The sequence below is a fragment of the Hyaena hyaena genome, unplaced genomic scaffold (genome assembly GCF_003009895.1).
Source record: "Hyaena hyaena isolate Hyena2069 unplaced genomic scaffold, ASM300989v1 scaffold_4, whole genome shotgun sequence".
Lineage (NCBI taxonomy): Eukaryota > Metazoa > Chordata > Mammalia > Carnivora > Hyaenidae > Hyaena > Hyaena hyaena.
Genome location: NW_024080636.1, coordinates 3030955 through 3054570, shown reverse-complemented (window position 1 = coordinate 3054570; position 23616 = coordinate 3030955). Strand labels below are relative to the sequence as shown.

Sequence of the window (23616 nt, the reverse complement as noted above, 5' to 3'; positions counted from 1 at the left end):
CTCCCCTGCTCACGCTGTCTCTGTCTCCTAGAAATAAATAAAAATATTTTAAAAAAAGTTAAACATAGAATTACCCTAGGATCAAGAACTTCTACTCCTAGATAAATATCCAGGAGAAATTAGAACATGTCGGCACAAAGTTGTATAGAACATTCATAGCAACGTTATTCACAATCGCCAAAAGTAGAAAAACCCAAATGTCCATAGACGGATGAGCAAAATATGATCTATACATACAACGCAATATTAGTACTAAAAAAGAAGGAAATTCTGAGACATGCTACTGTGTGCATTAATCATGAAAACATGCTAAGTGAAATAAACCAGCACAAAAGGACACATATTGTATGATCCCATTTATATGAGGCACCTAGGACCGTCACGTTCCTAGAAATAGAAAGAATGGTGATTATCAGGGGCTGGAGGAAGGGGGACACGGTAGAGTTTTCGTTTGGGAGGATAAAAAATTCTGCAGATGGATAACGAGGACGGTTTGCACAATAATGAGAATGCATTTAATGCCACTGAATTGTACACTTAAAAAATGGTCAGTTAATGGGGCGCCTCGGTGGCTCAGTCAGTTAAGCACTTCGGCTCAGGTCATGATGTCACTGTCCATGAGTTCGAGCCCCATTGGGCTCTGTGCTGACAGCTCAGACCCTGGAGCCTGTTTTGGATTCTGTCTCTCTCTCTGCCCCTCCCCTGCTCATTCTCTCTCTCTCTCTCAAAAATATTTTTATTTAAAAAAAATTTTTTTTAATGTTTTATTTATTTCTGAGAGAGAGACAGCGTGAGCAGGGGAGGGTAGGAGAGAGAGGGAGACACAGAATCCGAAGACAGGCTCCAGGCTCGGAGCTGTCAGCACAGAGCCCGACGCGAGGCTCAAACCCATGAACTGTAAGATCGTGACCTGAGCCGAAGTCGGACCCTAACCGACTGAGCCACCCAGGCGCCCCCAAAATAAACAGTTTTTAAAACTGGTTAGGTAAAACGGTCAGCTTCAATGCGGCCTGCATTGCCATTTGTGGAGTGGGTGGATGGTGGCGTTCCATCCACACCCGGACAGTGACTCACACGTTTAAGAGCCGACTTTATTCAGAGCAAACAAAGGTTAAGCCCTGAAGGCACTAGGGCGGGAAGGCGGGCCGAGAACCGAGGGGGCGGGCCCGCACGCGGCGCCGTCGTCATGGGAACGCTCGGGCTCGCGCGCCAAACTGCAACTCCCAGCGGCCCCCGCAGCTTCCGGTTGCAAGATGGTGGCGCGCAGGAGGAAGCGTGCGGCGCAGGACTCCGAGCAGGCGATTCCGAGCCCGCCCGGGTATTCAGGTGAGGAGCTGCGGGTCCGGGGACGCCAGGCTTCTCCGGGAGGCGGCGGTGGCACGGGGGCCCCGGGAGCGGCCGCGCTGTTGGGTGTGAGTCCCGGAGGCCCCGAGGTCCGCGACATCGACGCTGCGCCCTGCGTCCGGCGGCCTTCTCCGGGGATGAGCCCGTTAGTAACGCTTCCTCAGGTAAACGCGTGTCTGTCCACACTCTTACCCGGGACGAACCCGTGTCCGTGTCCACACCCCCACCCCAGAAGTGAGCCCCCCCACTTCTTACCATTTCTTTGCAAGCCCTAGTCTGGCCCCTGTCGACCCTCACCTGGCTGTGCCCTCCTGATCGGCTCTCATGCTTCTGTTCTTGAGCCTTCCGTTCGCCCGGGTGCCGGAATGTTAAATCAGATTTTGCCTCACACGCCTGCCGGTACCCCCATACCCACTCCCTCCAGTGGTCTCAGGAGTTGGCACCTTAAAACAAAATCCGAAATCTAAATTTCTTACCATTGACTCGTGTGGGTGCCCCAACCCCCACTTGTTCTGGCTCGGCTGACCTGAAGCTCTGTTCCTCTGAAGCAACAAAGCCTTTACACCCTCAGGATTTTTGCACTCGCTGTGCCCTCTTCCTCACACAGCTGTGCTTTGGGGCTTTAATGCTAGCTCCTCAACGAGGCCGTTCTGATGGCCTCTGCCACCTGGCCACCCTGCACTGTTCTCCCCTTTCTTTCATACTTGATAGAATCTTGTTACGTGCTTGCTTGTCGGGTGCCTTCTCCCACTCCCATGGAAGCTTCCTGAGCTCTGCCCCCACTGTGCTCTGAAGAAGACCAGAAAACAGTCTCTGGCATTATGGGAATGTCAGTGATTATCCAAATGATCACACAGACAGAGGCTTAGACACCCCGAGAGGTGTTTTTGGGACACAGAGCAGATGGCTCTAACCTGGCATGAAAGGCTCTCCGAGGAAGTTCAAGCCTGAAGGCTAGGGGACGCCAGGGTGGCTCAGTCGGTTAAGTGTCCGACTTCAGTTCAGGTCATGATCTCACAGTTTGTATGTTTGAGTCCCGCATCGGGGTCTCTGCTGTCAACACAGAGCCTGCTTTGGATCCTGTCTCCCTCTGTCTTTGCCTGTCCCCCATTCGTTCTCTCTCTCTCTCAAGAATAAACATCTTTTGGGGCGCCTGGGTGGCTTAGTCGGTTAAGCGTCCAACTTTCGCTTAGGTCATGATCTCGCGGTTCGTGGGTTCGAGCCCCGCGTCGGGCTCTGTGCTGACTGCCAGCTCAGAGCCTGGAGCCTGTTTCAGTCTGTGACTACCTCTCTCTCTGACCCTCCCCAGCTCACGCTGTCTCTCTCTCTCTCCTAGAAATAAATAAAACGTTAAAAAAAAAAGAATAAACATCTTTTTAAAAATCTTAAAAATAAAATAAACGTAAAAAGAAAACCTGAAGAATGGGTGAAGGGAGGAGGGTTGATGTTTCAGGTAAAGGGAAATGTGTGGGCACAGGTCAGGCCTGGGCTTCCTGGAGGAATAGGGAGATGGCAGAGTGGCAGGCCCACCCAGTGGCTGGGGGGACATGGGGCTGAAAAGAGGTGAAAGGCGTCAGGGTCTGACAAGGCCTCCAGCCGTTGTCAGGATTTTGGTGTTGACCCCAACAGCAGCCCGGTTTGGACTCCCCTCTCATTTGCTCCCTGCCTGTAACAATTGCCCATTTACACTCTCTCCCCCACGAGCTTAGGAGCCCCTCCTGGGCAGCTTCTCTGTTCGCTCACTCCCCTGGCTGGCAGAGAGACCTCGCCTAGGGGAAGGGCGCAGTGATGGAACGCACAGACAGACAGGACTAGAAAGGGACAGCCTGACCTTGATTTTCACGCCATCCATTCCTGCCCCCATTTCCCATCCAGCCATCCCGATCAAGTTCTCGGAAAAGCAGCAGGCTTCTCACTACCTCTATGTGAGAGAGCACAGAGTTCGAGAAGGCACCAAGTCTTCCTGGCCTCAGAAGCGGACCCTTTTTGTCCTCAACGTGCCCCCATACTGCACAGAGGTGAGCGGCGGCTGGGAGGGAGGGAGCCCATAGGGCTGGCCTGGAGCTCCCTGAAGGGCCGGGCTCCCACCGGCCTCCACCAGGTCCTTAGTGGTGAGATGGAAGCATCTAACTGAAGCCCCCAGCGGAGAGCATGTAGAGGCCTGCCTCTGTCTCTTGATAGGAAATGGCTTAAAAAAAAATTTTTTTTTAAGTAATCTCTACACCCAACGTGGGTCTTAAAAACTCACATCCCAGGATCAAGAGTCACACACTCCACAGATTGAGCCAGCCAGGTACCCAGAAATGGCTTTTTAAAGCTGTGTTTTATGGGGCACTTGAGTGGCTCAGTTGGTTGAGCTTCTGACTAAATTTCAGCTCAGGTCACCATCTTGTGGTTCATGGGTTCCAGCCCCGCATCAGGCTCCACGCTGGCAGTGTGGAGCCTGCTTGCAATTCTCTCTCTCTCTGCCCCTTGCCCCCCAAATAAATAAATAAACTTAAAAAAAATTATAGTTCTGAGGAGCTCAAAGCTTTTTGTTATTACCCAGAATTCTTTGAATTACATGTTTTTCCCTGATTATAAAAGTGATCCGTCTCCATAGGAAAAAACATAAGAAGATAACGTTACCTCTCAGTCTATCCAGACATTAACTTTCTTTCACAAAAACAGTGAAGTTTTGCATTACGTAAGTTTACAGAAGAGAAACTGAGGGAGTTGCTGGGTTTTAGATGAATTGTGATTCAAAAAAGAAATACTAATTTCTAAAAGATTGTTCTAGGGGCGCCTGGGTGGCTTAGTCAGTTAAGCGTCCGACTTTCGCTTAGGTCATGATCTCGCGGTTCGTGGGTTCGAGCCCCGCGTCGGGCTCTGTGCTGACTGCCAGCTCGGAGCCTGGAGCCTGTTTCAGAGTCTGTGACTCCCTCTCTCTCTGACCCTCCCCTGTTCACGCTGTCTCTCTCTCTCCTAGAAATAAATAAAACATTTAAAAATAAATAAATAAATAAGATAAAAGATTGTTCTAGAGAAAGAAGCAGAAGAGAGGGTGGCGTTTTTTTTGCCTTTTCCTGAAGTGTGTTGTGTAAACAGAGGAGGGCCCGGGCCCTAGTGTACAGCTCACCGCATTTCACAAACGGAACACACCCGTGGACTCAGCACCCACAACATGACCTGTGCCCAAGAAAGCCCTTCATACCCCCCCTACCCCCCACGAGGGTCACAGCCAGCCTGAGTCCAGCAACTAGAACATTGATTTAACTCCAGTTTGAAATGGCTGCTGCAGGGAGGAAAAGTTAGCTGGTTGTAAAATCAGAATATTCCAAGTAACTCCCAAAATGTCTATTCTTATAATAGACCCTGACCCTGCTTTGGAGGTTACTCACCCAGCGATGTTGGTAGGGAAGGACTGATCTTCCAGCGAGATGGCCTCTCAAAGTGAGAAATCCCTTTCAGGGACAAACCAAGCCCATCCTGGGCCTGTGCTTCCAGCAAAGTCCGGTCAGAAAGCTCATTCCTGGATTCTGTGTCTCACTCTGCCTCCTCCCTCCCAGTGCCTGGGCTGGTGTGGTGTGGATGTGGTTTTCTGCTCCTAGGTTTTGTTTGTTTGTTTGTTTGTTTGTTTTGTTTTTTTTTTTTAACTTCTATTTATTTCTGAGGGAGAGAGAGACACAGAATCTGAAACAGGCTCCAGGCTCTGAGCTGGCTGTCAGCACAGAGCCTGACACGGGGCTCGAACCCACAAACCGTGTGATCACGATCTGAGCCGAAGTCGGTCTCTTAACCGACTGAGCCACCCAGGCGCCACTCCGCTCCTAGTTTTGAACGTGCAAATTCACAAGATTGATGTCTTGGGCTGTGGGAGGCAGGGTTGGGACGGTGCCGGGGATGTGGTTTGTCCAGGCCTGTGTGTGGGCCCCCTGATGGGGCAGACATGGACTCTGGGACCGCCCGCACCCCCAGTGGTGCTGCCCTGGGCAGAGGGGGCCCTGCTGCCTCTCAAGCCGTGCTTTCCCCGCCTGGCCTCCCAGGAGTGCCTGGCCCGCCTCCTCTCCCCCTGCGGCCATGTCCAGTCCGTGGAGTTACAGGAGAAGCCGGACCTCACTGACCGCCGGAAGGAACCAAAGTCCAAGTTTTTTCATCCCACACCCGTTCCGGTAGGTGACCAAGTTCTGCGGTCTGCTCGCATGGGGCGCGGGGTGGGGCCGTGACCGCGTCCGCAGTGTGCGCAGGGCGGAGAGGGGGGACAGCAGGGTGGCTGAGCGGTCCCCGTGGTGCTGGGCCGGTCCTCGTCTGTGTGGTTGAGGACGCCTGTTGGGCAGAAGGCACCCCGCTCCCTTCCCCACATCTGCCTCATCCCTTAGCTTCTCGTCTGGCTCTTCCATCGCCCTGGGGGAAAGCCTCCCTGAGCCCCCCGCCTGCTTCCCCCGCCGAAGTCCATTCGTCCTCGGGCCCCAGGCCCACTCTGGTTTCCCCGTGAGCCCTGAGCCCACGCCTGCTCCCGGCCCAGTGCGTGGGAGCTGGTGTCCGTCCGTGGCGCCAGGTGAGCTCGCTTTTCACGGAGTCCCTCCCATAAGCGGGAGGAAGGTCCTGAGTGTCACCTCGCCTGGGCCGCTTCTAGCACAAGTGGGGAAACCAGGAGCGTGGCCGTCCCTCCCTAGGGTCACAGGTCACTTCCTGCCTGCCTTCAGCGGTCAGGAGCAGCCCAGCACATGTCCCCTGGTCCAGCGACAAGTCTGGCTGAGGGCAAGTGGCAGCCCTTGTGCGGGGTGCCAGCTGACTGGGACGGGAAGGCCCTGGCGTTCCAACCTCTCCTTCCCCCAGGGCTTCCAGGTAGCCTACGTGGTGTTCCAGAAGCCAGGTGGGGTTTCGGCTGCCTTAGCCCTGAAGGGCCCTTTGCTGGTCTCAACAGACAGTCACCCTGTGAAGAGTGGCGTTCACAGTCAGTACCGCGGTGTCGGGCCCTGGGTTGGCGGGGAGGCGCTGTGGGCCTGGCACTCAGGGTGGGCATGGGGGCGGGCCCAGCTTGCTGCCACTGGACTGTTAGCACCTGAAGCTTGGGCCACAAGTCGCCAGCCTGGTGTAAGAAGATCCTGACGGGGGTGGGGGAGAGGGTGCCCGGGGGGCTCAGTTGGTTAAGAACCGGCTCTTGATCTCAGCTCAGGTCTTGATCTTAGTGTCGTGAGTTCAAGCCCCACGCTGGGTGTGAAGCCCACTTTAGGAACAAAGAGATCCTGACTGGGTGGCCCCAAGGGTTCAGGCCTGCGGAAGCCCAGCTTCCCTCCCTCCTTTCTCCCTCAGAGTGGGTCAGCGACTACACAGACTCGGTGCCGGACCCCGAGGCCTTGAGGGTCGAAGTGGACACGTTCATGGAGGCGTATGACAAGAAGATAGCGGAGGTGGGGCTCCCGGAGAGGTGGCTGCGCCTCGTCTGTGTGGCCATGGGGAAGCTGGTGTCGTGGGTGTGGTGGTGTGGCTCCGTGGGGGGCAGGGGTGGCCGGTCCTGGTTCCTGTGGGGAGTCCAGGCTCCCTTTTCCCCGCTGAGCCCTGGGCCACCGAGCTGGGTGACATCGCCAAGTGGTCTGTAGGCAACAGACGGTCTGAGGGAGGAGGCGGTGATGGCACCAGGGCTCCCGCGCCCCCCACAGAGAGGGGAGAGGGCACAGCAGGAGGTGGTGTGTGCCCGGGGAGGTCTCCAGGTGCGGGAGGGAGGGGCCCCAAGGGGAAGGCGGGTCCCAGGCGCCTGCCCACCACGGGGTCTCTTCCTTGCAGGAGGAGGCTAAGGCCAAGGAGGAGGAAGGGATTCCGGACGAGGAGGGCTGGGTGAAGGTGACCCGCCGGGGCCGGCGGCCCGTGCTACCCCGGACAGAGGCGGCGAGCCTGCGGGTGCTGGAGAGGGAGAGACGGAAGCGCGCCCGCAAGGAGCTCCTCAACTTTTACGCGTGGCAGCACCGAGAGACCAAGATGGAGCGTAAGGAGTGCCCCGGGCCCCTGCGCTTCGCCCCACGTCCCTCGGGGCCCAGGCCCGTGGCTACTGTGGCCGGCCCCGGGTGCGGGGTGGGGGTGTCCTCGGGCACAGACTTCCAGTAGGCTCTGGAGTTGGGGCCCAAGCCTACAGTGGCAGTCCCCAGTTGGCTCCCCGGTGGCAGCCGTGGGGCCCCCTGGGTTGCTCAGAGGCGCAGAGCCCTGAGCAGTTGGGGCTGGAACTTGTCAGCCCCCAGCACAGGGCCACGAGGCAGAGGGTGGATCTCAGGTGCTCACTGGGTGCAGAGAGGGGGCTGCTGCCGGATGTGAGGGGGGGAGTGGGAGAGTGTCCCGAGTGAGCAGTGGGGGGGTGGTGTCCCCACAAGGAGAGTGTTGGGGTGAGCAATAGCCTGTGGCCACTCACGGCCCTGATGATGCCGAGCTTGCTGCCTCCACCCCCGATTCCCCTGCTTGTGGGGCAGCTTGGAAGGGGTGCCCCGGGGGCTCCCGACACCCCCAAGCCACCTGCCTTCACCTTGGGCATGTGGGGTGGGGTGGGGTCGGCAAGGGAGCGGCTATCTTGCCTTCTCTGTGCTTCCTCTGTCACTGGCAGGGGGTCCCCCGGAAACCTCAGGCGTGCTGCACCGTCCTGAGCTTCCTCCCTCTGACTGGGCCTGCAGGCTAGGCCGTCTCCATGCAGCGTCCAGACCGCCTCTCAGCGCAGAGGCCTGCAGCGCTGGGGGCCGCGTGGCACAGCCCCCCGCGTGGCTCGCACGGGCTGATGTGGCCCCGTCTCCCCCTGTGCTTCCCGGCCCAGATCTAGCCCAGCTGCGCAGGAAGTTTGAGGAGGACAAGCAGAGGATTGAACTGATGCGGGCCCAGCGCAGATTCCGTCCCTACTGAGCTGAGCCGGCCCGGGGGCCCCACGGAGCGGGGCAGCGAACGGTGACGGTGCGTGGCTGGCGAGGACATGAAAGTCGGGAGCGCTCGCCCCAGACTGCCCGGGTCCCGGTGCCGGCGGCGCCTGCCCGCTGTGAGGGCTTGTCAGGACGCCACGGGCCCCAGGAGCGCCCGCTCCCTTCCGATCTCTGTTCCCGGCCTGTCCCTGGACTCTCCTCTCGCCAAGTGTCTGCTGTTTTCTCCCCTTGCCCCGGCGGAAGGGTCCCCGCTGGCAGTGAGAGAGCCTCAGAAGCAGTGAGAACACAAGGTCGTTTTGTTTTTCATCCAGCTGGGCGGCAGCCTGGCCACTCCTCTCTCCACCCGCTGACTGCAGACTGTCAGCCACAGCACAGGACCCCCCCCCCCCCCCCGAGTCCAAACAGCGGCTGCCCTGTGGGTCACAGATGCTAAAAGTCAGAATCTTGGTCCCATCTCTCCAAACCCTGCCCCAGGCTTCTGTGCCTCAGCACATGCAGATCTTCAAGACCAGCGAGGCCGGTCTCCCCCGCACCTGGCTGGGGCGGGGGGCTGCGTGGCGAGTGGTGGGAGCGAGGCCTCCGAAGCCCCAGGCCCAGGCTACAGCCGGTTCAGGGTCCTCTTGCTGCTCTTCAGGAAGGAGCTGATGATCCCGGCCACGAGCTGGGGTTGGTTCAGGTGCACGTAGTGGTTGCCTGGGACTTCCGTGAACTGGAAGCGCTGGGGGGGGGGGGGGGGATGCGTGGTGAGGGGAGGCCTGGATGCAGGGGCTCTTGGGGGCCCCTCTTCCCAGGCTGGCTGCCTCCCAATATTCCGGAGGCTCCTGCGCAGTGAACCTCGGGCCGGTGACAGACCCACGGCTGCACAGGCACCCTCTGGGTGTCAGGGCCTGGCTCAGAGCCAGCAAGGAAGACCTGTTTCGGGGCCCAAGTGTCCACACCCTGGGCTTCTGGGCCATTCTGAGCTGTGACGTTGTAGAGCTGGGCTGGGGAGGGGCCCGCGGTGCTGCCCGTCCACTGCTTGTGGAAGGCTGCCTTGAACAGTGTGCAGCCTTTCAGACCTGATCCTCCTCGGGAGAAGGGAGGCACTGCCTGCTGACCAGCCAGCCGCCTCGGTGACGCTGCCAGGACGTCAGCAGAGGCCCTGGGGTGAGGCATTCGTGACGAGTGACGGTCGTCAAGTGCCAGGCGCTCCCAGGGACAAGGCACCAGTCTCAGCCCCCAACCGGGAGACGCTCCCTCGGACCTGCAGCCATCACCCACCCGTGTAACCGGTCATCTGCTCACCCTAGAAATCGTGGGATGGCCTCTGGCCAAGTTGGGCTGCAGGATACGTGAGGACAATAAAGCTGGGAGACGCTGCCTGTCCCCTGTGTTCCCCGTGCTGAGCTGGGGGGGGGCCCGGGGCTCCTGGGGGTGGCCGTGGGGGTAGTGAGGCCTGGTAGCTCCTGGCAGCCCCCCTTTAGACCTGGGGCCAGACCAGAGATCTGCGTGAGGACCCGGGAGCGGGGGAGGACCCTGCCGACCCCCAGCCTGGCTCAGCCCTGCACACCTACCTCTTTTAGGACAGATTTCATTGTGTCCTTCATAAAAAGAAAGGGCTCCTTGTCAGTGTCGTTCTCTCTTCTCACATCATAAAACCCTTGTGTTGCTCTGGAAAGTGAAAGAAAAATCAGGGCTCACCTTCGGGCTGCCTTGCGGTGCCTCCCCTCTGCCCTGGGTTCCGGGCTGAGAGGAGACCGGCCTGGGCTTGCCTCCGATTTTACCTCAGAGCCTAGGGGTGAGTCAGGGTTGAGGCACGGGGCGCCTGCTAGCGCTCAGGGCTCAGTGTGGCCAATGTGAGCCCAGTGCTATGGGTTTAACTCCGCGGGGTCACAGGGCCTGCCTGTGGCCACAGCCTCTGAATGGCAGAGCCGGGGTGTGACAGGCTCCTGAGTCGATGTTTTCTCTCCTGACATAATCATACCCATTTAACGTGTACCATTCCATGTGCTTAGCGTATTTGAATTGTGCAGCTGTCACAACAGTCAATTTTAGGACATTTTCATGGTCTCAAAACAAACATCCCAAACCCACAGCTTAGGCACACACACTGCCCTGTCTTCCGCAACCATTAATCAACCCTCTGTAGACTTTCCTCTCTGGACTTGCGTGTGAACCGAATCGTACGGGGGTCTGTGTGGCTGACTTCTGCTTTACAGAATGTCCCCAGGCTCAGCCGTGCAGCAGGTGCGAGGCCGGCCCTCGCTGCGGTGGGAACGCAGCCCGCTGTGCGGCTGTACCACACTTTGCTGGGCTGCTGGCCGCCCGGTACGTCCTCCACCCGCGGGCTGTCAGGAACACCGCCGCCGGGACCCATCACGTACCAGCCGTCGTGCGGGCCTGTGTTGGGCGCGTATGTGCCTAGGGAGTGTGGTTGCTGGGTGAGAAACTGCCAGGCTGCTTTTCCAGTGGCCGCTCCGTGTTACAGCACCTCCCCGCCCCCCCCCCCCCCCCCCCCGTTCTGGTTTCTCCACGTCTGGGCCAGCACTGGCTGTCTGACTCAGTCTGGCCAACCTTGTGGGGACATGCAGCGCATCTCCCTGTGGTTTGGATTTGCATCTCGAGGCCATGCTTCCTAAACCCCTGCGCTCAGCACCAGACACACACGTGTCCCTAGAAGCCACAGTTCCTGCCTCGAGCATGCCACAGGCCAGGCCGGCAGCAGCGGTGTGGGGAGCGGCCTCCAAGCCACACTGAAGCATGTCTGCTGTGCTGTGGAGACTGCTGCTGGCTGGGTGCCGGAAGGGGGGAGGGGAGGAGGGCAGCAGAGCAGCGTAGGTGTGGGGACTTGGGTCTGGGTGGCTGGAAAATTTGGTGGGGAGAGTGGCCCCCGCCTTGCCCGGGGGTGCCCCCTGCAGACGGCTGTTGAAAGGTGTAGTGCAGTCGACTCCACTCTGCTGCCCAAGGCCTCCCGTCACCTTGCCTTCCATGCCCCTGTGGCTGGGGCAGTGGGGGCAGCTACCTGTGACAAATGGCCAGGTCTCCCACTGGGAGAACTGGGAACCTCGCCCCGTGGAGACGTGGAGTTTCCTGGCAGTCAAGTTTCTTCTTGGGCACCCGGCTCAAACTTACTTGATGAGCAGGATGCAGGTCTGCAGCCTCTGGATGTAACGCATGAACATCTCCCTGCTGGTGAAGTCGATGCCATGCTCCGGCTGTGGAGACAGAAGCACAGTGAATTCTCCCACAGGTTACCACGTGCCGCTGAGGGCGCGAAGCCCATCGCTCCTGGGGGCCACGGAGGCCTTGTGGGGCCACCATGGCCATCTGCCCCAGGGCCAAGTCAGTACCCAAACACATCACCTCAACAGAGGCCTCTCTAAACCCCATGGGCCAGAGACTCCTTTCCCCCTAAATCTGTTCTCCATCTTTCTGGGCTCATGGCTGCCCAGCTGGACATCATTTCTCAAATCCCTTTACACCCCGGTGTGCTTGTGTAAGTGCAGGGAAGTGACCTGGGCTTCTTCTGGGCCTATATTTGAGGACTAGGTGTGGCCCTTCGCTCTGACACCCCTTTCCCCATCCACGGGCTGCCCTGCAGCGCTGCCCGGCCAGGCAGCAGCCCACATGCCCGCCCCAGCCGTCTCCATGAGAAAGAAACCTGCTTACGCCGCAGTCAGAATGAATATACCTCAATGTCCCCACCTCCCCTGCTGGTCTCTATCAGAGCCCGGACCACCCTGTCTTATGACCATTGAAGGTGTCCAGGTCTGTGCTGTCCCACAAGGTAACCGTCAGCCACATGTGGCTGTGAGTGCTCGAAATGGGGCGAGTCCGCGCTGAGGTGTGCCACAGGTATAAACCGCAGTGGATTTCAAAGACTTAGCATCCAATAATCTCAAATTTGTATTGATGACATCTTAGATACATGGAGTTAAAAAATATTAAACTTGGTTTCACCTGTTTTTTTACTCTCTTAATATGGCTACTACGAGACGTGAAATTACACGAGGCTCATGTTGTGCTTTTCCCGGACTGTGCTGCCCACCCCCCCACCCCCGAACTCGAGGCGGGACTGAGGAGGAGCTCAACAAATGTGCTGAGCGGATCGATGCCACCCAGCTCCCGGGAGAATGGACTGTCGTGCCCGGCACTCCACCACTGTGACAAATACAATATTCTTAGGAAAGCACACACGTGTACACAGACACACAGCTACCTAGTCACAGGGTCACAGCGACGAGAGCACATTGCCCCTGTTCTGCGCTCAACCTCCCAGCCATTCATTTCCGGCTCCTTGGGTGAAAATGACCTTGGGTGTTCTTCCAGAAACAGACATTCCCAGATCATCCTCAAGGCCCAGTGAATTAAGATCTACGAAGGCCCGGATGTGCTGTGCGTCCTCTCCTCCCGGCAGAGGACAAGCACCAAGCCGGCTCCTGCCCGCAGAGGGGCTCCCGGGGACCCGTGCTGACGGGCGTGTGAAAGCGCCGCAGGATCACAGGGGTTAAAGTTGCAGGACGGCGAACAGGAGATGGCGCCAGGACCCAGCTCAGGTGTCTGTCCCCACCCCCAGCCTCTTCGCCAGGCTTCCAGAGGCTTCTCTGTCGGAACTGGGGCTCTCCGGCTTGTGGGCTCACTCAGGCCCTCGACTCAATGATATGTTGGTCCCCAAGGCAGTGACGGATATTCCCTCCACACACGTCTCCAGATGTGAAAGCACAACACAAGGATGGGGTTTGGCAGCGGTTCCTTCCAAGGCCACAGTAGGAGACTTCTCCATGAAAGCCTTTAAGAGCCAAGGCTGCTGGGCGTGCCTGTCTTCTTTTTTGTGGGGACGGGGGGTCATCTCTGTGTCTACATCCTTCTCTTACCTTCTTTCCCTAGTCCACTTCCACTTCCCAGTGTATAGTTTTCTTTTGTAAAAATTTTTCACTTTTTTTTTTGTTGTTGTTGTTCTTGAGAGAGCACGTGTGAGCTGGAGAGGGGCAGAGAGAGGGAGACAGAGCATCCAAAGCAGGCTCCGTGCTGTGAGCACAGGGCCCCCGACACGGACCTCGAATCCACGAACCATGAGACCACGACCTAAGCCGAAATCAAGTCGCCCAACCAACCCAGGCCCCCAATTTTTCTCCTGTAATTCAAGTGTAACTTCCGGCAGAGTCCCCAGATCTGTGTGTGTCAGCTCACGATGGACCTTCACATATAAATGCTCCACGTGACCCAGATCGAAGCCCGGCACACCACCAACACCCAGCAGGCTCCCTCCTGGGTATTCTCCAAAGGCATCACTATTCAGACCTCTAGCCCCAGAGATCAGTTTGCCGCTTTTTGAGCTTCAGGTAAGTGGAATCATACAGAGTGCGCTCTTCTTTCCAGCTTCTTTTGCCCCGTGCTTGTGTTAGTTTTCTCACTCCTGTGAGCATATGAATATGAATGTAACAATTTACGTTCTGTTGCTGAAAGACACGTGGGTGAGTTCCAGCCTCATGCTGTGCAGCCCCTCTCTCCCCTTCTGTCCTCAGACCCTCCATCAGGAACCCCATCTCAACACGCAGGGACCGAGTCCAAGCCTCCATCTTTCCCTTCTTACCCACGTGGGTCCCACCCACTCTGGCCCCGCCTTGTGTCCCGCCTCCTCCAGGAAGCTCCTCTGACCACGCCCCGATGCCCTTCCAGTTAATCCCCATCCGCAGAAGCATTTGCCACCACTCACGTGAAAACCTAGACAAACGACAACAGAGCACTAAAATAGGTGGCGTCTGTGTTCGTAGGAAAACACAGATGGGGCTGCAGGTCGGCCCTCGACGTGGCCAACGGTGGGCCTTTACCGTCACGTTTTGCTGTGTGGGCACCTGAGTGTCAGTAATGGTTCTTCAGTCATCCTTGGGTGTGAAGCCCGCACCCACGGTGTTGCCTGACCGCGCCACGTCGTCAGGCTGCCTCTGTTTCCCCGCCGTGAAATGCGGGTGCCAAGAGCTCCCTTGTGGGAGTGGCGGTGAGGATGACCGGAGCACGTGAGCAAGGCGCTCGGAAGGACGGAGTGGCCGTGAGCGTGTGAGCACCTCCCGCCGGCGTCCCTGCTCGTCTCCCAGGTGCAGGGCAAACCCCGGTGGCCCCCACCCGAGCCGGCCCCACTGCGGATCCGTCTCAACCCCGGCCCTGGCTGCAAGGAGACCTACGATTGGAAAGAGGCCATGCACCCCTCACACCCACCAGGACGGCTAAAATGTTTTCAAAAAGGGAAAGTAAGGAGCTCTGGCAGGGGCTGCAGAGATTGGAACCCTTGCATGTGGCCGGTGGGAACGAAGACCGCCAAGCAAAACAGTCTGGCGCTTTCACAAAGAGGTTAAACACCGGACTGTCGTGGGATCCGGCAGTTCCACTCCTAGGTGTGGATCCGAAAAAATCGAAAGCAAGGACTTGAACCCGTATTCATAACCATGTTCACAGCAGCATGATTCATAATCACCGGAAGGGGGAACAACCCAAGTGTCGATCGATGGATGAGTGGATCGATCCAGACAGAGTTACTCAGTCACAGAAGGGATGAAATTCTGTCACCTGCTACAACGTGGATGAGACTTGAAAACAGTAAGTGAAATACTCCAGACACAGGAGGCCACGTATTTCATGATTCCACTTACATGAGGTCCCTAGAACAGCCAAGTTCATACCGAGAAAACAGAACGGTGGCCACCAGGGGCTGGGGGAGGGCGGGAAACTGGTGTTCAGTGGGTACGGAGTTTTTCTGGGGGATGATGAAAAACTGGGGGGTGATGACGGTTGTATGACATTGTGAATGTATGTAGTGCCACTGAATCGGACACTTACGCGTGAGTTTAAAACGGTGAGTATTATGCGTGTACGTTGTACTACGATAGCGAAAGAAGAAGAGAGACGGCAGTACTCACCAAAGTGATCCTCCGGTCTCTGTTCAACACCAGACCTAGAAGGGAAGCACAAAGACGGGGGCCTCAGTGCCACTTATCGGGGGGAGGGACTCGGCGCGGCTTCCCTGGGGACCCGGGGGGCCCTTCCAAGCCAGGGTGCACTTCGTCAGCCTGCACTGGTGTCCTCTTGGGACCAAGCCAGAGCAGCAGAGCTCGGCCATGGCCACCTGGATACAGGCCAGTGCGGTCCACACGGGCATGTCCCTCTGGCCATCCCAGAGGGCAGTGCAGGACAGTGGTGGATGGTGGCTGTCATCTCTGAGAACCTTAAGATGGTAGCGTGATCTTGAAACCTCAGGAAGTACCCAATGGCCAAGCATCAGTGCCGGCAGTTGTCAGAGAGAAAAGACAGTTGGCAGGGTTGGGAGGCGTGTGCTCCCGTGTCCACCTGCTGGCCCAGCCTCGGTTCTCTGCCGCAGCCTGATGGTGGACAGGAAGGCTATGAACACACTTAAAAAGCGGGTTATCCTGGGGGTGGGCTGAGCAACAAGGATGGGAAAGGGGTGAGACGCAGTGGGACACACGCAGGTTTTTATAGTCCAGGGTGTTTCAAACTACGTCATGTAGCACCTGTTCATAAAAGTAATATTCATGGGGGCGCCTGGGTGGCTCAGTCGGTTAAGCCTCCGATGTCGGCTCAGGTCATGATCTCACAGTTCGTGGGTTCGAGCCCCACGTCGGGCTCCGTGCTGGCAGCTCAGAGCCTGGAGCCTGTCTTCAGATTCTGTGTCTCCCTCTCTCTCTGACCCTCCCCTGCTCATGCTGTCCCTCTCTCTCTCTCAAAAATAAATAAAACATTAAAAAATTTTTTTAATTAAAAAAAAGTAATAGTCACGTAAAAAACAAAACCTAAATGGCGGCTAGGTTGGTATCTGTGCCCAACTCTTTGTAAACCCCATCAGCTCCGGTGAAGGGGTCCTTGGGCAGGGCGCAGGGGTGGGGCTCCACCAGAGGAGGAGCGTGAGGTCTCCCTGCTGGAAAACTGATGTTTGAATACAAAATGGGCTTTCCAAGAAACAATTATGGGAATGTTAAGGAGAGCTCTTTTCCACAATTATTAGGTTTCACCCTCTAATTAGAGATTATGGAACTTGCAGATGACAAATATAGATGCTTAATTGCTGCTGGAGGTTCTCAGTCAGGCATTTGTGACTCAAAATACTTAGGAGGACCGTGTAATTGGAAGATTTTCTGGTCACTGCACTAGTAGATCATCTCGGCCTAATGAAACCAAGGCCGAGGCCTCAGGGCACCTTTGGCTCTGGCTGTGACCTCCCTGCGCAGACGACTAGCCCCGGCAGATTGTGCAGGACCACACACAACGCCCGGGCCCCCACCTGGGCTCGCTGCCCTCCCCCCCTTCCTCCAGGCCTGGGCTCCATCTGCTCAGAGGGTGTGAAAAAACTTTAAAAGGTGGTTACCTTAAGGGTGGGGTGTCCCCCCCCCCCCCAAGGTACCTGGGGATCCCTACGGAGCTCTTTTCTCTGCCCTGGGCCATGACTTCTCATCTCTTTGGCCACATCTTCCTCCTCTTCCTTCCAAGACTCGCTTCCACTGGGCACATCCTGAACCGGCCCGGGCAGACCCACAGCCTGGCTGTTTTTCTGTTGACCTCCCCATGACAGTGAGCTCTGTGAGGGCCCTAAATGTGCTTCTCAGACCAGCGGGCCAGCACAGATCCCTCAGAGAAGTTCCACGAGCAGACCCAGAGCTAGCGGCCCTAGCTTTTTTGGAAGGGGGAGGAGGGTGCTTGGTGCTTTTCTCAGATGTAGATCCCACCACACCCCATCCTGCAGCTGCTCGGCGGGGCTTTGCACTGACTCCTTAACGCCCTCACCAGCCTGTGTTGTTGGGAAGGGACGCAGAGGGATGAGGCCAGGGTCAGCCCCGGAAGGAGGAGAGCCTGGGCTCGGCCTGGAGGGAGTAGCGTCTACACCAGTCCCGCTGGGACCCTCGGGCTGGCCCGGCCTGCGGCTTGTGAGCTGACACCTCCTCCGAGAATTTTGGAATCCCTGAAAAGTCGCGGGAAACGTACAATTCATACGAAAATACATGTGAACGCAGGAGATATTATCAGAACCCTAGACACCCCCCCCTTCCACCCCCCGCCGCCCGTCTCCTGCCGCAGCCAATAAAGACTGTGCTGTTGTGATATAATAAGAAACAGATAGTTTCCTTGACATCCCTGGCTCCTGGCCCAAGCTCCTAAAGCCTGTGCAATCTCCGAAGTAACAACGGTGCTCGCTCGGAGCATCTTTTGTTCTAGTATTTGGTCTTTGAGGCCAGGTCCCGACACAGAGCTCCAGAATCCCTCGCGACTTCCTAGGTGATCTGAGCATCTCTGGTCCTAATGAGGGGACACTTGGGGGCGCTAGACGTGTCTCACGGGGGAGGCACCTTTCAGTGGCCCCCACCACCTTCAGCACCTTCGCCTTCACCACCTGTTGCTCAGCATGCCCACAAGGCCTTCCCCTCTGTCTCCTCCCACCTCCTGCCTCCCTGTCACCCTCCTTTCTCCTGCTTCTGAGCCCACATGCTGTCCAGAATGACCTTCTCCACCCGGTGGCGGCGCCAGCCCGCCCCTGCCCTCCTGTGCTCCCCCAGGTGGCGCCCCTTAACGGTGTGCTTGGGAAGGAAAGAAAACCATTGCGGGTAGACAGTTATCTTCTGCATTTGTTTTCTAGAAACTAGCCCACCCTCTTTCTACAATATGGGGCTATTTGCCCTTGAGGCTAAGAACCCCCAGGAAGGAGACGAAGATGCCCTTCAGACTCAAGGACATCCAGGCCAGCCACCAGACAGTCCCCCCTCTGCACCCAGTGGGGGAACCCCACCTTGAAGCCATCCTGGCATTTTCCCAAAGAAAAGTCTAGTTTTCAGGCATTCCCAGCAGAGCCAAGTCCCCGTGACTCCTTCAACCAACAGCAGCAAGAAAGCAAAGAGCCGGCCAAGTAGCACCTGCCCTTGCCACCCTGACCCTGGCCTGGACCAGGGACCCACCCTACAGCCAGTGTCAAGTTCAGGCGGTCCGTCCCCACCTCCCCACCCTTCAGTTAAAACCCTGAGAGCGCCTCCCTCTTGTTAAGAAGAAAACCATGATAAAGGAAAGGTTCAACTTTGAATGTGTGTGGGCCCTGCCGCTGGGCTCCCAGGGAAGCCACACTTTTAACTTTGGCTGAGGTCGGAGTGACGCCACCGAACTCCCAAGCATGAGTTCTCTTTCCGCCCCGAGCGCACACTGTACATCTGCGTCACTACCAAGTGCCCTAAAAGAAAATGTCTGTGTATTCATTTGGCATTGACAGTTCTTGGTGCGGTTGGCAGGATATTGGAGCAACTCGCCTAAGTGCCCCTGGGGGTCGTCTGGGCCTCGGTGCTGGGTGCCCGCACGGCACTTGTCCCCGGCCCGACTTCTCAGCGCCCCACGGGTGCGTCTGGTGAGCTCTCCTGACACCCGGACCTCCTCAGTTTGAGCTGAGGGTCCTGACTTGTATTCGAGCTGTTGAAGGTGACCCGTAACCTAGAGGGTGGAGTGGAGGGGCTGGTTGGCGGAAGTTGGCATCATACTAACAGGTGTCATTAATATAATGCTTGAGTCCGTTTTCTGGGTAGAATTAGGAGAGGCCGAATCACTCAGCTCCAAAGGGAAGAACACATGCTCCTTCCGGCCTAGGGGAAGTGTCTGAGGCTATTCATCCAGCCCTGACCACCCAGTGCTCTGAGCCCCCTCGGGGGTCTGAGATCTCGCTGGGGGAAACCCGGACCCGTAAGAGAGTCAGTGTCTCGGGGGCTTTGGGAAGTGACACTCAGAAGCCACATCCTCTTGATCCGCCACGCTGAATACCCTTAGATCTCATTTCAGCCCTATTCTAAAAATGAAACCGAAACTAAAAGGAAGGGGGAACCGTGCTTCAAAGGATGGAACCCCCGGAGAGAAACCGACGACCCCCCACGGGCCACTCAGGGAGGTCACTGTATGGTACACGGCCACTCAGGGAGGTCACTGTACAGTACACACGGGCCTTGCACTTGCAAGCGCTTAACTGGGGAAATTTCAGGAAACCTCGAGTCGCAGACGGCTGAATGGGGTTCTCTTGATGTGTCTGGATTAGTGTCTTGTGCGGACAAGTAGAGGAGACGGGTCCTAAGACTGAGCAGCCAGAAACCAGGAAAGCTGTTTGGCTCGATCAGTGAAGCCCCCCGACTTTTTTTGGGCTGGGGGAACCGACACTAACGGTAGCTCCCTGGGCTTCATCGGGTTTGTTGTTGCAGCTTGTGGGATCTTGGCACAAAGCTGGCCGTATTCTAATCGGAAATAACTAATTCATGGATCCATAAACTATAAGGCTCTCTTACAATTAGATTTGTTTTAATAAAAGAGGGATCTTTGGAAATTGGATCTTATTTTATTTTAGTTTTCTATGTTCATTTATTTTTGAGAGAGAGAGAGAGACAGAATGCAAGCAGGGGAGGGGCAGAGAGAGAGGGAGACACAGAATCCAAAGCAGGCTCCAGGCTCTGAGCTGTCAGCACAGAGTCTGACACGGGGCTCGAACTCACGACCTATGAGATCATGACCTGAGCCGAAGTCGGATGCTCAACTGACTGAACCACCCAGGCACCCCATCAATAAGCTTTTAAATAGCCTCCAAAGTCTTTGGTAACCTGAAACTTTGAAGTTGGGCTAAGTTAAATGATAAAAGTGGACTGAATTCATTGCATATCTAAGTCTTTTCTGAATAAGACAAAATACAAAAACATTAATTACCAAACATAAGGTTTATCTGCTTTTGACTTCTTATCACAGAAAAACTAAAGACAATTGCGTCTGTTAGTAAACACATTTATGCTTCATTGAAAGGTGTACGCTAAGGGCACCTGGGTGGCTCAGTCTGTTCCAAAGTCTGTCCAACTTTGGCTCAGGTCATGATCTTGAGGGTTCATGAGTTTGAGCCCCACATCAGGCTCCCTGCTGTCAGCGAGCTCGCTTTGGATCATCTGTTCCTCCCTGCCCCTGCCCCACCCCCCTGTCAAAAATAAATAAAATATTTTAAAAAGATGTATGATTAAAAAACAAAAACAAAAACAAGCATGTTTCCAGAAATTGTGAAGTCTATTCATCAATTTGCCAATCTAAGCAATTCTGGTGTAATAATCCACAGTTTGTTTCTAGTAGTTTCCACTGGAGACTAAAGTTTCTAAGATTTAAAATTCTTTTTTTTTTTTAATATTTTTATTTATTTCTAGGAGAGAGAGAGAGAGACAGCGTGAGCTGGGGAGGGTCAGAGAGAGAGGGAGACACAGACTCCGAAATAGGCTCCAGGCTCTGAGCCGGCAGTCAGCACAGAGCCCGACATGGGGCCCGAACCCACGAACTGCGAGATCATGACCTAAGCGAAAGTCGGACACTTAACCAACTAAGCCACCCAGGCGCCCCAGATTTAAAATTCTGACAAACCTGCTTGAGAGTGGAACATGATAGAGAAGGCAAAATAATTTTGTCCTGAAATCAGACTGGTTATTTACGGAAGGAAAATTTAGGACAAAATAAATCTAAATGAAAAAGAAAGTTATAGAAGGTTTGTGAAGGGGAATCTCTGGAAAAGAATTTATGTGCTGTCAGGACCAAGACTGAGTTTTAGAAGTATGTGGACATAAAATTAAAATTTGGCTTTTCTCTTTTGTTAAAAAGACAAGCCTTTCTTGGGTTGTAGGTCTGCTCTTGATAAAAAATTATAAACAAGGGGTTCCCCCCCCATCATCTGCCAGAAAAACAAAGTTCCTATATTTGTTACCTGGCCTTTGATCTTTGATTACAAAGATAATCAAAGATATAACTCCATCTCCAGCCCGTCTCCCCTTCCCAGAGGACGGGAGGTGGACCTAAAGTTCCGGGCTTCTAATCACAGCTGGGTCCTGGGGCGTCTAGCGCCCCCAAGCGTCCCCTCATTAGGACCAGCGATGCTCAGATCACCTAGGAAGTCGTGAGGGATTCTGGAGCTCTGTGTTGGGACCTGGCCTCAAAGACCAAATACTAGAACAAAAGATGCTTTGAGCAAGCACCTTTATTACTTTGGAGATTGCACAGGCTTTAGGAGCTCAGGCCAGGAGCCAGGGATGAAGACGAAACTACCAACCACAGGCCCAAAATGGAGTCAATTACGCTAAGGGCCCATGTCAGCCAACCAATACTTAATATATCTTTTTTTTTTTTTTTTTTAAGTCTCTGACCCTCCCCTGCTCACGCTCTCTCTCTCTCTCTCTCTCAGAAATAAATAAAACATTAAAAAAAAGAAAAGAAAAGAAAACCTTGTCTTTTCTATAGCATGATGGAGTTCCTTTCCATTTGCCAGATGCGATCCTGCCCTGTTCACGAATCATTTAATAAACCCAATTAGATCTTCAAATTTCCTCAGCTGGGTTTTTGTTATTGAACACCTTGCTCCTGGAACAAATCCCCCCCCCCCCCCATCAGCCATCGACCAATGGCGGTAGACTGGGTGGAGCCCGCCCTTCCAGCACCCACCTCCCCCACCCTCCAGGCAGCCTCTGCCCCTCTCTCAATGTTCCTGGGACTGGACACGCTCCCCTCTCTGCACACGCTGTCCCTGGGTCTGGACTGCTTTCCACCTCATCCTTCTCACCTCGCTGGGCACTATCCTCAGCCTTTACTATTGCTGAGGCTCCCGGGCAGGGCCCAGAGCCCCTCCCCCAGGTGGATGTGACCATCGACGTGGTTAACATATGCCCCCTGACCCCCCAGGCTCTCTCCTCCAGGAGCACAGAGCTGGGCTGGACCTGTTCCTGCTTTTATCCCCAGCAGAACACACTGCTAGGCTGGGGACAGGAGCCCAGGACTGATCCGTTGTGCTGAATTGACTGAATGGGTGGGTGACAGCAGCCCTGGGATGGGCATATGAAATGGGACAGAGGCCCTGGGTCTTCCGTCTCTGGACTCAGTTTCCTCAATCCGCAAAGGGGGCCTGAATGCCAAGCGTGGTTAACTGCAACCCTTGACACAACAGGACAGTGTGGTTGCCTCGGAGAAGACGGGATCGGGGCTGCTGCCCCCCGCGGGGCTGGCAAGTGTTAGCGCATCTAACTGAGTGGCCCGAGCTAAGGGGCTTTCTGACGACCACAGAGGAAGCCCTGTGCCCAGTGCCCACTGTTCAAAGGGTAAGAGAGTAAACTCAGAAACCCTTTCAACCCCCTCACTCCCTCCTCTCTCCTCCCCTTCCTCTGCTGGGGCCCGCCAAGGTCACAGGCTCAGATGTCACCAGAGCCAGGCAGAGGGGGCCCAGTGCCCACGGACATGGCTGAGGGGTCTCTGTCCAGCCAGCTGCCGTGTGCGGGGGACGCAGAGTGTGCTGCCAGCTCCTCCCGGTTTTCAAAAGAAACGAAATCTCCACTTTTACGTAAAAATCTATTTTAAATATGAGCAACCTATTCAAAATCCCCCTTGTGTGAAATTTTTCGGGTCTAAACCGTATAAGGCAAAACAAATCGTACCTGCATCCAGCTCCAGGGCAGGCCAGCTTACGACGTGGGGTTGAGCGTCCCCCACAGCGGCCAGGATGCAGGGGCCAGATGCTGACACAGGACTGTGCTTTGCTATCAGGGAACCCCAACCAGAGCTGGGCTCTCTCTCCCTCATTCTTGTTTCCAGAAGACCCAGGCCAGGCCTGTGATAGGAACATTGGTAAAAGGGCAGGTAAGGACCTGGCCTCTCTCTCCCCCCCTGGCTCACTGCCTCCTGGGGTCTCCCACAGCCAGAGCAATCTCATGCCTCAGTAAGGGAACAACATGTGCTGCCCCAAAATGTGTCTCTTTGACAGGCACAGCACTTTAGGCTGATTTTTTTTTTTTTTTGAGAGAGAGAGGGTGCAAGTGAGCAAGAGGCAGAGAAAGAGAAAAGTGGGGCTCGAGCTCACAAACTGTGAGATCATGACCTGAGCTGAAATCAGATGCTTAACTGACCGAGCCACCCAGGCGCCCCTAGGCTGATTATTTTTAAGAAACGGAAGACTCAAGAAGTTTTTCTTTTTGACCTTCCCTGTAACTGCCTAGAAGGATCCAAGGAGACGGCCTGTTCCAAGAAGGCACTGTCACCACAGATAACTACATTATACTATGGACTGGGAGTAGTAGACAGGGGAAAACTTAGCAAAGCCTGTTGATTAAAATTTCTCTTTTTGTCTCCTTGTCTCTAAACTGTCAGCAAACGCTTGCTTACCATTTACTCTTTCCATTCTTTCTGTGAATTGCCTTCCTACTCTTTGAAACCCTAAGACCCCTACCCCCTTTTCCTTAGTCCAGAATGAGATATGTGCCTCATTTTGCCTGACTGTCTTTGGAACCTCTCATGTTCATATGGATTCCCTGTACATATGTAATTAAATTTCCTTTTCTCCTCTTAACCTGTCAATTTAATTCTTAGACCAGCTGGAAGAAACTTGAAGGGCGAG

The 23616-nt window shown here is 55.4% G+C and overlaps 2 protein-coding genes across 6 annotated transcripts in view; one reads left to right on the top strand and one right to left on the bottom strand.

Moving 5' to 3' along the window:
* The first annotated feature begins 1249 nt into the window (after positions 1-1249).
* Positions 1250-8452, top strand: RRP7A (ribosomal RNA processing 7 homolog A). Its single transcript, XM_039235653.1, has 7 exons — positions 1250-1326; positions 3220-3362; positions 5370-5495; positions 6163-6280; positions 6640-6737; positions 7111-7309; positions 8120-8452. The coding sequence occupies exons 1-7, from the start codon at positions 1254-1256 to the stop codon at positions 8203-8205; spliced, it is 843 nt and encodes a 280-aa protein (XP_039091584.1). The 5' UTR covers positions 1250-1253; the 3' UTR covers positions 8206-8452.
* A 45-nt stretch (positions 8453-8497) lies between these two features.
* The window catches only part of SERHL2 (serine hydrolase like 2), a 31702-nt gene continuing 16583 nt past the window's right edge, over positions 8498-23616 (bottom strand). For all 5 annotated transcript variants that reach the window (XM_039235640.1, XM_039235602.1, XM_039235632.1 and 2 more), the window contains exons 9-12: positions 15113-15147; positions 11331-11413; positions 9773-9869; positions 8498-8937 (exon numbers count right to left, since the gene is read on the bottom strand). In XM_039235640.1, coding sequence (XP_039091571.1) covers positions 8818-8937; positions 9773-9869; positions 11331-11413; positions 15113-15147 — 335 coding nt within the window. In that variant the 3' untranslated portion in view covers positions 8498-8817. The remainder of the gene's footprint in view (positions 8938-9772; positions 9870-11330; positions 11414-15112; positions 15148-23616) is intronic.

Bases quoted from the DNA above. Each gene is read 5' to 3' on its own strand.
- RRP7A (XM_039235653.1), top strand. From the start codon at position 1,254: ATGGTGGCGCGCAGGAGGAAGCGTGCGGCGCAGGACTCCGAGCAGGCG. The intron at 3,363-5,369 runs GTGAGCGGCGGC...CTGGCCTCCCAG, and splicing joins TGCCCCCATACTGCACAGAG to GAGTGCCTGGCCCGCCTCCT. The intron at 6,738-7,110 runs GTGGGGCTCCCG...TCTTCCTTGCAG, and splicing joins ATGACAAGAAGATAGCGGAG to GAGGAGGCTAAGGCCAAGGA.